General features: G+C 33.1%; 1 protein-coding gene across 1 annotated transcript; it reads left to right on the top strand.

Annotated features, from left to right (window-relative positions):
- Positions 1–1,906: 1,906 nt before the first annotated feature.
- LOC103582934 (EGF-like repeat and discoidin I-like domain-containing protein 3) lies at positions 1,907–8,042 on the top strand (the record flags this gene model as incomplete). The annotated part of the gene is made up of 3 exons (XM_008564392.1): positions 1,907–2,062; positions 3,516–3,660; positions 7,805–8,042. Coding segments are annotated over exons 1-3 (521 nt in total), but the record flags the coding sequence as incomplete, so codon positions are not given.
- Between the last annotated feature and the right edge of the window lie 6,224 nt (positions 8,043–14,266).

Below are 14,266 nucleotides of genomic sequence, written 5' to 3'. Positions count from 1 at the left end.
TGAAAAAGAAATGTTCAGCAATATCAAATGTGGAGCTTGGCTTCCAAAATGGGGAGAACATGATTCAAAGTACCCACTGTTTATGTCGCATGTACTGGGAAGGTTTAGGCTACGAAAAGTCTCAGATTAAAAAAATAAAAAGAATATCACATATAAGATACCCAAAGAATATTGCTCTTCCACAGCAATGTGCTAATTTGCCTTACATACTGAAATGAAGTGTCTTTCAGAGGTTCCCTATTCCAAATTGCGCAGTTAAAACTCCAAAATCAATCTTTAGAGAACCAATTGAGATAAATGTAGATAAATATTATGAATAGTATGAAAAATTACATTCATTGGAGATATTCTCTTTAAGCTTCCAGACAAAAATCAGACTTAAAATGTAATCATGTTTGTAATTATTTGATGTATAAGCATTGAAATGAGAAAAACAAAATTGGATATCTGAAGCAATCCATTCAGCATTGTTGGGGAAAAAAGGGACCATCGGCCCAGAAATTTAAAACAAAAATGTTATTTATAAGGTCTGTGTTGTAAAAGTGAAAGGGGGGTGTACTCACCGTTAGAGCCTGGGGACTACCCCACCTCAGTTCTTAAACTTATTAAAATTCCAGGTTTTATTTATGCATAAGACTGAGAATTGTCTTGTGAGCAGCAGTTGGATGAGGACCTCATGATGTTCAGAGAGGGAAGACAGACTTTGGGAAACTCAGAAGCAGTGAGTATAGAAGGGCTGGTTTTGTAATGCACATCCTCCACCATTTCAAATGTTAACTCTCAAAGTCCCATTGTAGAATAGAAAAACTCTAATCGCTTACATGAATCTGAAGGTTTTCTGGATTTCTCTGGAACATAGTCTCTGAATTACTCACTTAATTTATGAGACATTTAAATTTTTCTGATTTGTATTGGTGGAGGGAGTGCTTCATAGCAATTTATCAAGAACATTGAAGCAGTACCTTTCTACTAAGATTTTATAGATATCATAGAGGGATTTAAAAGTGAATAGAACAAATTTTAATTTTTACTGTATATGAATAAAGCTTTTCCTACATTGTAGGATTTAATTTAATTATTACGTTATGTGCTAAAAAGAGATCCCTATTTAAATGTAAAAAGAATCTTAAAAATTTTATTAGATGTCTATTACTCCTGCAGCAAACTGTTACAAAGAGATTTGGAATGGGAAGAAAATATGGAGAGAAAATAACAGAAAGTCTCCACATAACAAAGGGAAGAGAAAGCAGCTATTTGGTGAAATTCCAATGCCCCACATGGCCATTGTGTACTCCCACAACCCACCGCAGAGACTGCAGTATAAAGATCCAGAAACTAGAGATACTTACATGTTTGTTTTTGCTTCTGTCATCATTGTTGCCCTTACCTTTTATTATGCTTATACCCAAAGATCTCAGTGATATTTTCATGTTTTTAATTTAAATAGAAATTTCTTGAAGCCTAAATCAGTTGAGATACGTTAACAGTTATGTTGACATTAGAGTTTCATAGTAATGACACAGATTATTTTGACAAGAAAATATTCCCATTTTTCAGCTTACTAGGTCACATCTGCATTTCATAACCAATTTTGTGTTCTATACTTACATTTAGGGAGCACTTTGTCCCTTTCAAAGCCTGTTCACTACAAATATTGCTTTACCAAAAAAAAAAAAAAAAAGAAGAAAGACAAAGATTCCATTACAGAGAGAGATTTTGAAACTAAACTTAACATATGCCTATTTTAAATATTTACCTGGAAAAAAGTACAAGAAAACTAGTAGCTTTTTATATTATTTTAAATCTATACTATTACATAGAAATGTTCCATTTCCAAAATCAATATTGTCAGTATTGTTATCCTGAAAGCAATGAGATTATCGTTGATTATGTTTTCTCTCTTCAGATAAATTTGCAAAGAAAAATGAGAGTTACTGGTGTAATTACCCAAGGAGCCAAGCGGATCGGAAGTCCAGAGTATATAAAATCCTACAAAATTGCTTACAGTAATGATGGAAAGACTTGGGCCATGTACAAAGTGAAAGGCACCAGTGAAGACATGGTAAGACTGACTTAACCTACTCAATTGAAAAGTAAAATCCCACTGATAATCACTGATTATCAGATGAGAACTGAGTCTTCAGAAGCCTCGTGTTATTGAAAATAAATTTCTGGTGCTTTTGTTTTGAATTGGGCTAGTGGGGTGAAGGGAGTAGGAGTTTCTCCAGGTTAGAAAGTTAAGGTGACTGACACTTAAGATTTTCTCAGATTATGTGGGTCTTCCTAGAAATACTTTGTCACAAGTTTATTGGGCTAGTGGGGTGAAGGGAGTAGGAGTTTCTCCAGGTTAGAAAGTTAAGGTGACTGACATTTAAGATTTTCTCAGATTATGTGGGTCTTCCTAGAAATACTTTGTCACAAGTTTAGCATAGTCTTATGTATGATGATTAAGCTTTATTTTACAATAGTCAGCTTTCGGTTTTATTGTTACTGCTTTTACAGATTAGCACTCTCCTTAATCAAATAACTACTGATCAAAGCTATTATTTTAAATAATAAGAAAAGCACCAAGTGATAGAAAAAATGTATATGTCTATGTACTTCATATTGAAAAAATGTAATTGTTATTAAGCAGGATAAAATATTTTAAAGGAAATTGATATAATATTTAACATCTCCTTTGCCTTTTCTTAGGATATTCCAAATTCTTTTATTAATTTTTCCACATAAAATTTAATTTTGAAAATATTAGGACCACAGATCATTCCATTTAAAACCAAGCATTAGAGTAGACTGTAATAAATGTTATAGAAGATTTTTTAAATTACCCTCTTAAGTGAATTTAAATAAGGTTATCTGATTATCAGGTTAAATAAAATGAAATAAGAATGAGGTTTAAAGGAATTAATAATGACACATTTTAGTATTTGCTTTTTACAGGGAAACAGTTTTTCACTGGGGAGATATATAATGAAATATAAGTCTCTTATCCAATGATATGGGATTGATTGATAAAGATGTAATCTTGATCAGTCAAACCCTAAAGCAACATAAATCTGATCACAGCATTAGAGAGACTGATGATCAGGATGCACGAAGGAAGACTGGTTCCTACCAAAAGATGTATAAATACTAAGTAGTAAAATGAACAGACAGGCCCAGATTAAGGTGAAGGATTTAAGTTGCCCATTTCCCAAAAAAAAAAAAAAAGAAAGAGAGAGAGAGAAGCATTTCCTTGGATTTGAAGAACTGGCCTTAAACTTGAGAAGGCCATCATAGTGGGATATAGATTATGCCATTGACCTCAATGGTTTATAACTTTAATTAGGATTTTATCTATAAGTTTTATATTCACTGCTGAAGACAAGGTGCTTCTTAAATGCTCCAGGCTCCCAAGTTATTTAATACAACCTTTGAAGGATTACATTGGGTAAGGTATAAGGTCAATTTATGAAAATAGGTAAAGAAGCTGTTGCAATTAATAATTTTAAATTCTGTATTATGTCTTTACACAGGTGTTCCGTGGAAATGTTGATAACAACACACCCTATGCTAACTCTTTTACACCACCCATAAAAGCTCAATATGTAAGACTCTATCCCCAGGTTTGTCGAAGACACTGCACTTTGCGAATGGAACTTCTTGGCTGTGAACTATCAGGTCAGTCTCATGTTATCTATTTCTCTACTGTCTTAAAAGAAAACAAAAAGCATATTCGTGTGCAGCCTCCTATCAACCAACACATTTTCAACACCCATAGAAATGTATTTCTGCTACACAATGTCTAGAGCATGGTTCAGTGAGAAACTGTGTGTTTTATGTGTAGGATAAACAGATTCTAAAACATGCTACAGAGAAGGATTAGTGTAGAAAGAGTAATGTATTTTATTGAGTGGTCAAAGAAAGTACAAGGAATTCTCATGTGAAATTCTTGCCAAATTTAAATGTTTCTCATTGTTTTGGGTAGTAACTATGATTTATGTTTTGCAACAAAAGTTCAGTAAGAACTTGAATCTGCCTGACCTCATAAATTACAGTTAAGTTTAGACTATATGGCACTAAAGAATAAATTTTGTCTTTGTCCATCTACCATAAGAACTTGGCTTGTTTTTTTGTTTGTTTGGATTATTTTAGGTTTTATCAAACACGTAAATTTATCATTTCTCTCAAGGGAAATTTATCATTACTTCAATACTAAGATTGCTACCATGAATGTATTCTTGGGTCATTCTTAGCTAGCAACATGCTTATTGTACACATAGTGGGTATCCTACTCAAGGATCGTCTATCAACAGACTCAAAGTAAAATAATTCTTGTCCTCCAGGAGCATCCATACTAGATAGAAAGATGAAGACCTGACATGGGGATCTCACAGTGGTCCCGTTTCAATATAGCTATATTCTGAACTAAACAGAAAATCACATGTGGGCTTTCACTGTGTTATATTTTTGGTGGTGGTTCTTATACTTCTGGCATCAAAATTTACAAACTCTCTTTGCCACAGTGGACTGAAATTATTTTGTTCAAACAACTGTGAAAATGACTAAAAGTACATGTGTGCCCCACTTTTTTAGCATAATCTTGAAGTATGAAAAAATCTTTACCAAACTTAAAATAATACCATTTAGTTATAAATAGGAGAATAAGTCCCTGCAAATAGACAACTCTGAGCTTTTTATTCATTTCAGGAGGTTGACTATAGGTTAAAGTGTGTATTTTATATCTGTTCTCCTTCTCATATCCAGTTTTTAAAAACCACATTATATTTAAAGAAATTAGAGTAATTTGGCCAGATGAGTCAACATATTTTGAGAACTATATTTTCTTATTCTATTTAACCAACATATGGTTTGAGAACCATTAATTACCCTAACAGAGATCTTTTCCTTATTTTGGTAATTTGAACTAGCCTACAGACTGCCAGTAAATCTTAGCAGAATTATTGCCATGCAGTGTTTGTATTACATGTCACTATATCACCAAAGGCCAGTGTCATCCCTAAGCCATTCATCATAAAGCAATCAAGAGGAAGCCACAATATGATGAGGTCTGCTGAAAGCTGCACGGTTTTTAGTTGCTTAACATCAGCTTCCCCAATTTTTCACTCTTTTGATTCACGAGGGTCAGTCTCTTATACATGGCATAGTTACACCCCTACAGTGTGAATATATTTTACTTCCAATCTTTACAAGAAGTTATACCTGACACTTTACAGATTTTATATTCTCTAAAAGAAGCCGTGCCCCATCTCCCTACCCTATGAATTGATTTTGAGCTTGCATGCAGAAAGCATCTCCCAATGGATGCTTTTAAAAGCTAGGGCACTTCAGTATAGAAATATCAATTTTATTGTTAAAACTTAATGTTGTTTAGGTGCTGCCTACACTAGAAAAAGAGTTAATTGATATGCGTGAAACCATATGGATGAGAAGTGAAATTGAGGGTGTGAGGCACATTGGCAGAAAGTTCAGCTATAGCACTTGGAAATAAACACTAATATAATGTACCAAACTACTTCCCACAATCCAGTGTAACACTGTAAAGCCCAAGGCTTCCTTGTCGTATTCAGTAAACTGTTATAAGGTCTTTCAGCCTGCCTAGAAGATCAGCAGTTAATCTCTTCTCAGACCTAAAAAGAACATCTCCTAAATTCTCTGAAAGAGCTATGACTTAAGAAATATATCATGACCATAATTAGAGGAGAAATATTCATTCATTCCTTGAAGAAATAATTATTTAGCACTTCTGGGCTAAATACTAGACAACAGAGAGAGAGCGAGTATGAAATGGATTTTAGGACTAAAAGAAATGCTCAAAGTAAAGGCATTTTACTTGGAGCATTTTAAAGAAATGCCTTTATTTTCAGCATTTCTTTGGTCTCCAATACTTCAAATATTATACCGCAAGAGGAGAGAAACAACTACCTTTCCTTTTCCCTTGTATGTCTTCTGCAAACTAAGCTGAGTTTTACAAAGACTTCAGGGGCTTGCAAGGTGGGGATGGGGATAGAAGAACAAGTCAGAAGTCTATATCACAGACAATCATGTTACCTTAGAACTGCCTGAAAATAAACAGTGGACCGTTATGCCTGTTAGAACTTTCTAGAATCTTTGAGATTTGTTATGACATTTTCACTCAGAATTTATATTTAGATTTTAGAACTATCTTTATTATGGCGCTTAGGATATATATCTTCTATGCTGAAACCCTCCATGTCATTTTTTGACATGTTTGCATGAGATAGGTGTTTCCTAGAAGGTAAAGGTGAAGGCAAACATGGAGGCCCTCCAGAAGGGAGTACTCTAGAAGGGAGTGTCTAGATTGACCAAGACAGAAAGCAATTAATTGTAGTTAAGTATTATTTATCAATGAAGAGTTCTAAACCACCTCTCTTAATGCCTAGACTTAAAATGGTCTTGTTTTAAAAGCTGCACCCAAGCATAGGATATTCTTCGGTACTCACTGATAATCCTGCTATTTGGGGACATAACATTATTATCTCTTGGAATAAGTTTACAGAAATTATAAAAATAGCTAACACTGACTGAATGCTATCTACATGCCAGCACTATTTCTAAGTACTTTATATTTATTATCTAATTTCTTAGAACACCTTTTTGAAGTGGTTTCTATTATTAACACCATTTTACAGATGAGAAAACTGAAGTACAAAATAGTTTAATAACAAGTACAAGGCCACATAGCTAGTAAGTGGGGAGCAGTGGAGCATGAGGAAAAAGTACTTGGTTGAAGAAGTCTCCTCTTTTATCTTTGCCTCCTTGATAATCAAACTTGCTTTGTGAATTTCTTGGCCAAAATGCAACAATTTTACACATGGAAGACTTAGTCACTGGCTAATATGATGATCGAATCATGCTTCCTATTACGAACTTTGTAAATGGAATTCTGTCACACTTACAATTTAAGATTGGGAAATTGTGTGTAAACATACACACACTATGAGTTTTTTAGTTTCAAGCAAACCCAAATTTTGCACCATATCAAACTTGAAAATATATGCAAGAGACTTGAGAATCTTCCAAAAATACCCAAACACTAGAGGTATTGAGTATGATTGAAATATAAGAATTTATTAAAAGGTTTGTCTAGTAATGATTTTTGCTAGAATTTGCTTGTTTTCTTTTGTTATCTGTTAGTTTAAATTCTACACTGCACAGTGCCTCACACATAGTATACACTGAGTAAATATTAGCTTCCTGCCTTCCAGAAGAAGCCTCATTGGTGTATAAGAATCAGTGATAAAGATTAACAGATATTTCTTAGAAAATAAAGTGCTGTCCAGTTTAATATATAAGAGTGGAGCAGTTTGTGAAAATGACTTTGTATTGAGGGAATTTTCATTTGCAGTATTATGAAAACAAATAAAAGAAAACTAAAAATACTTTGTGAGAAAATGTCCCATTTTAAAACTCACATTGAAACCGTTGAAAACTAGAGAACAGTCATGAGGCTCCCAGTAATGAGACAGGAGAGAGCATTTCAGCATTGTTTTCATTTTGCAAAATCATCTATCACAGAAAAGTACTTTGAATTGTCTGTCTTGTTTTCAATTTTTCCGAAGTATATTCAGACAAAATAGCCTGAATTGACTGTCTTGTTTTTCAATTTTGTTCCAGATTTATTTCTGATTATAGCCTATCTTTTTTTGAATTTAGATGCTCTCTCTTTGGGGAAACGAATCACATTATATTTAATCTTCCCTTGCCTATACAAAAATGAACACAGAAAAGTTTCAGGCTGATAAATTATTTTTCTCATGGAGCCCTTCTCATTTTCTTTCAGGCTGTTCTGAGCCTCTGGGTATGAAATCAGGACATATACAAGACTATCAAATCACTGCTTCCAGCGTCTTCAGAACGCTCAACATGGACATGTTCACTTGGGAACCAAGGAAAGCTCGACTGGACAAGCAAGGCAAAGTGAATGCCTGGACCTCTGGCCACAATGACCAGTCACAGTGGTTACAGGTAAACTTTTCCAAAACTGTTCATCACCCTCCTCTCCTCTTCCTGTTGGCTAGGTAAATGTCGGAGTCCTTGCCTTGCAACTACTTTCAGTGTGCCTTCATCTTCTGCTTGACTAAGTTGGTAAAACAGAAATTCCTTCTGAAGCCATGTCTGTGGGCTATTTTTGGTGTGGTGCTGATTGATAGATGCTATTGTCAGGTTGATGCAGCAGATCGTACCACATTACACTGTGCATAGGTCAATTGATCAATTATGAGAGCATTTGCATTTTAACTCTCATCTATTCTAATGCTTTGTGTTAATATTGGTTTTGAAAGCATCACAGCGGAATCCAAAAGGTGTTGAAATCATGCCAATGACCTGCAGATTGTTCTCATAGAATCATGACTCATGACATATATTAGCTCTTTACCTATGGTTGCTAAGCAATGGAGCAATTTGATTACATTCTCCTAACAGAGCTTGCTTACAGAAGGAAAACATAGATACTGCAGTCTCTACCATTTGCAAGTGAAGTAAGGTTACAGTCAGTGCTTTTTAAAACAATCTTCTTGAAATGTACTTATTTGTGAAGTACTTTTAAGTATGCACAAATTTGTTAATGTCTTCTCTGCCGAAGAAAAATAAGACAGCTCAATTTCATAATGAGGTCCCCTTATTTTAAAGATGTGAGTCCTACTGTTGTTGATTTTTATTCTGCATCCTAGAGTTTAAAAACTGTGGTAATTCATTGTATTCCTGGAAATCACGAAGACAATTAAAATAGCAAATGCCACCCCTCACCAAACCAGATTTGACAAATCTGAAACTGTTTTTACCAGGTCACCTGAAATTTATAATATTCCCTTTTCAGTCATTTCTTCACTTGGAATTACTTTTTCTTATTCTCACAATTAGAAATATTCACTTTTTTCTTTACTTTCCTTATCTACCTGGATCTTTATTGACTTAAAGCTGTATTGAGCTCTTTCATTAGCTACCACACATTGTAGATAATTACGTATGTCTTTCTCCAATGACTATTCTATGAAATTTTTGAAGGTACAGAGTATGTTTTTTTGTACATCATTCCAGCACCAACCTGATGTCCTTGTCTTATATGTAGTAGTGCATATTAAATTAAATCATTAATTTAACAAATGTTTATTTGTGATGGACCTGTGAAGCATCACATAACACAATGAATAGTGATGACATATGAGCGAGCAACACAGTGTTCATGCTTTTAAGACATTACCTCTTTCTTAAAATATTCCCTTTACTTGACTTCCATGACACCATATTCTGTTTTCCTCCATCCTCCTATCTGATATTTCCCAGTGTCCTTTCCAGGCCACCCTTCCTGCTAAGGTCTCTTTCACTAGCTCCATGCACTCTCATTAACTGGTTTAGTAAGTACTGATGATTTCAAATACTAATAAGAAGGATTCACGAACCCTAAAATTATTTCACTTCTCACCGCCCCACCGCCACTTCCATGATCCAGGCTACTACTCACTTTTACCTAAGTTTCTTAGAGAAGCCTCTCAACCAGCTTTACTGTTTCTGGTCTTATTCTCTCCAAATCTATTTCTCAAGTTGTAAATAGTAGGGTTGTTTTTTTTCCTAAAATGGAAATATGATTTTCGTACTCCCTTGGTTAAAACCCTTGAATTGCTCCCTCAGAATAAGTGCAAATTCCTTAATATAGCCTAAATATCTTTGCATGATTTAGCCCATTTCGTCTCTTGCCACACTCTTCTAAATGTGCTTCATTTTCTCAAACCAAACACTAATCTTTCTTTTCCCATTTCTTTCTTAATGTCTTTCTCCCAGAGAGAAAAAAATGGCAAAAATAACTTTTCCCACCACCTTATTGGCCTTCTGTATTTAAATCTTTCAGCTACAGTTTAGATGTACCTACCTCTAGGAAGGCTTTGCTTCCAGCTCCTTCCTACCCACATCTGACTGACTTCTTAAGTTTTCTTCCATATACTATTATGTCCTCTGTAATTCTCTCACTGTACCATTATCACACTGTATTGGAAACTGTGTTTTCATGCTAAGCTGTTTGCTTCAGGAGGGCTAGGATCATGCCTGTCTTGTTGACTTTCTCAACTTGTTGTCCAGTACCTCACCAAAGACCTGTCACAATACCTGATACATGGGAGGCATTCAACAAAGATTTGTACAATGAATGAATGAATGAATGAACGAATGATTTGTTCAGAGAATAATTCCAGTTATGAATTTGGAATTATCCAGCGCATAAATTGATCCCAAATTTAAGAGATCAATTACTACATATTAGCAAAATTTTAAATCATATTTGAAAAAGAAATCTGAAATCTCACATCAAAGAACTGACCTCGTTAAATACAGAAACTCAATTTTTATACTATATAGGCCTCATAAAGTTTTCAAGTTCTTACTTTAAAGAAACCATGGAAAATCTTTCTTTCGTTTGTTAGACTCGACAATGGTGAAGTTAAGCTTGTTCTTTATTACTCGTTAATTTTTTTTAAATTGTAAATATTCCAGTCATATATCAGATTAACTGGATATAGCTAATATTATTGGTGATTCATAAAGCTGTATGGAATAAGGCAAAATATTTTATATCCCATAAGTAACTCAGATTGGCTAGTAGACTCTAGAAATATCCACATAAAGAGATTGCCAATGGCAAATTTCTTAAGAAAGATAAAAATAAAATATTTTTACATGAATCACAGTGTAATCTTCAGTAAAACCGTCATCCATCACTTTGTTGAAAATGGCTTTTCAGCTGTCTTCTTCAAGTCACTTGCATGATTAAATTGATTCATTCTGTTGATGACAGATTTTCTGTCAATTCAAGGACCATTTCTTCCTGTGTATGTCTAATTTTTGTTGTGTCAAAATATATTCAGAATCTCCAAGGCAAAGTAAATTGGCATCTTTCCTTTTATTTTTTTTTTCTTTTCTGACATTATTCAAGAAAAAGTTCCAGAATTTTGACTACTTTTAGTGTTTTCCCCTCAAAAGAATATAATCTCTTCAACTGCACATTGTTATGTTCGTTTTTTGTTGAAAATAAGATTAACAGTTTTATAGATGACAATGTATTTTTGGTTTTGAGTTGTTGATATAGAGGTCAATTTTTATTCTGAATTTATTTATAAATATAAAGTTTTCTGAAATTATAAACTTTAGTTGTATTTTTAACTAAAATGCATCAATTCTGAGCAATAGTTCTTCAGATGAGAAGCATGCCATTTAAATTCTGTTCCTTCACTATCAATCTCTTGCTAATTGATTTTTTAGGAAATTTCTTTTATATGCCAACTAAAAATGTAACCCTCTAATAAAGAGAGTTTTATTTCTGTTTAATAGATTTTTCTAAAACCAAAATATCACTGTTATAAATGAAGCCACAAAAAATACCCTTATGCCTAATTGTGATATCTCCACAGGAATTTTTATGTGTCCCTTTAGGAATTTGTATGTGTTCAAATACTATTTTAACAACTTATTCTTGTTATTACTCTAATGTTTCTTCCAGTCACTTCTAAAAGATTAAAATGTCTGGAACTTCTCAAGCAAATGGTCTTATGTTATTTTCTAGAAATAATCACACCTAACTGATCAGCTTCCTTGAGTTACTGCTAATCAAGACATCGTTATGCTATTCCTATCTTAATATGGCAAAAATGTAGGTCCACAGGCAGTCCTAAGTGAGAGGCATTTCTCTGACCTCTGAAAGAATGTTCCATTACTCTGAAGTGTATGATGTTCTCAAAAACTTTAAAATGTAACCAAAACTTTGAGCAAAAAGTCCTACCAATGTGTTTTCCAAAAGCTTCCTGAAGGTTAAATCTTTCTTCCTTTCAAAAAATCTAACACCTAAATTGAAAGACCCTAAGCCAATCATTCCTGACTAATAGTTGGACATTCCTAACACATGGTTGAACTAGATTTTATCCTTGTTATAAAAATGAAATGGCATTTAACTTACTGAGATTATTTGGAATCAGACTATTATCTTCTGTGTGGATTAAATGAAACAAATGACAGAACAGAGGAAACACACAGTAGGTACCCCAAAATAGATAGAGCCCTTCTTTCTCTTTCTGATGGCTTGTATTACCTCAGGAGAGCATAATTTGACACCACCATTACAGTCAAAAATGAATATTTGCATACACATTCTTCACTTTCTCCAAAATGGAATTTCCAATAAATAAAATGAAATGTAAAGTAATATTTTGTTAGATCAGTTGCAAACTGTAAGAAGTATCAATAAATTACATAAATTGGCATTGGCAAACAAAATTTTGAATTGTTTTACCTAGGTAGCATCAGATTCCAGGCTTCTTTACCTGGAAGTAGTAATAATAAATATTAATAACTTAAAATGAATACTATGTTATTTGCCAATTTTCTTTACCAAAGCTGTAATCTCACAGGAATAGTTATGTGTTTTTGTATCTATTGTCACTGGCTTTCAACAGAATGAATAAATTCCCTTTTTATTTATACTCAGATTACACAATCATTGAAATTCAGCACAAAATTGAGATGTTAATGACATATTGTACCAGGAGCAGGGGTATTAATAATGATAATTTGATAAACTGTGAAGAAATATAGTGATTCATTTTGGTATTATGCATGGAACCAAATAAGAGGTACTCTAAGAATTAACTTCAACTGATTAAAAACTTATTTTAAAGTAAGACATCACAAATTCACTTGTAGTAAATACATCGTATATGTATCCATTGCCTTATTGTTGGTGACTATAGAATATGGATAATTCACTGTCCATAATTAAATCTACTAACATGTTTTCAGATTTTGTAAAGTATTACATAATATAAATGACTAACAGGAAGGAAAATGTCACAATGTCAGCTAAGAAATGACCTTTTGATCCATTTCACAGGACATTTACTAATTTAAGGTAGTCTGCATAGTATTTTAACCAAATTAGTAGAATTAATTGAGTTGTTAGACTGTACATTTTAGGGTTGACCTTTGTCAAATTGCATCTAACCCTACAGAGCTACATTTTAAAGCTAATTTTGTGAAAATATGTAAGAATGCGATTGAATTTAAGTTTTCAAATTAAATAAGCCTTATTTAATTTAGTTCGTTTCAGATTTTTAAAAGGATTTATTCTAGCCATAAAATTCATGACATTTATAAAGTTATTATATTTTCTTACCCTCTGGACAATTTATTTACAGAGGAGTTGAAGGAAAGTTTTTTAAGGATCAAGTTATCGTGAGGCCCCCAGGAAACTATTATCGATATGAAGGAGTATTCTGTTTTTCAATTTACAGTTCCAGTATTTCACATTTAGTAAACAGTGTACCCTATATGAAGGGTTGATCTACTAATATCTGAAAAAGATCATAGATGAAACTTATTTTATGTATGATTGTGAAACATCTTCCATTCTTTCATAATATTGATATATTTTGGAGTATACTAAATGAATCGAAGGCTACCCATACTTTGCTTGTATTTTAAATCATCTTTAAAATGTTTATGATTTTATGATGTCAAAGGAAATCCCCACTATCCAATTAGAAAAAATTTTTTAATAGGTAAAACAAAATTGAATAGGACATGTGGATGGAAAAGTACTTATAGAGCAAATAAAAGTGCAGCCAGTATCGATGTAGTATACTGAGTGCATTATTTGAAATCCAGAAGTCTGGATTTGAAGGCTGACAAATCATATCTATACTGTGGGACTCAGTTATTTTTCTTTTTAATCTAAAATGGAGATATTACAAAAAAAATCACCCCCCAGCCCCAGACTATCTTATCTTTTTAAAAATCCTCACTCCACTAAGATTCTAGTATCTCATTGATGATTGGTCAAATCCAAAGAAATCAGAAAATCATCAGGACCATCACTGATTTCTCTGTAATATAGCATGAGTATGAAGTTAACAAATAGACATCATATAACTTAATAATTTGTACAGATATAGCCTTCTAACCTTAAAATGAACCTTCAAAAAAGTTAACTTTTATATAATGCATAGCATATCTATTTAATACCCAAAATATGGCCCTTACTTTTCCATCCATTCATTCTAGTTTTGAGTCATTTTGGGGGGTTAGTGTTATGTCTCTCTAGAAACAACTTTTAAAAATATGAATTCTTCTTGGTTTGCCATAATACATATTAAGCCCTTATTAAGTACTAATACATAAGCATTTACATATATAAAATCATGAAAAATACTCAGTTGTTAGTGGCAGTAAGGAGTAGATCAGGTTCAGACACAGTGTACAGCCT

Source organism: Galeopterus variegatus, unplaced genomic scaffold (genome assembly GCF_000696425.1).
Source record: "Galeopterus variegatus unplaced genomic scaffold, G_variegatus-3.0.2 Scaffold18564, whole genome shotgun sequence".
Classification (NCBI taxonomy): domain Eukaryota; kingdom Metazoa; phylum Chordata; class Mammalia; order Dermoptera; family Cynocephalidae; genus Galeopterus; species Galeopterus variegatus.
Note: the sequence above shows the minus strand (reverse complement) of the source record. Positions and strands in the feature narration are given on the sequence as shown.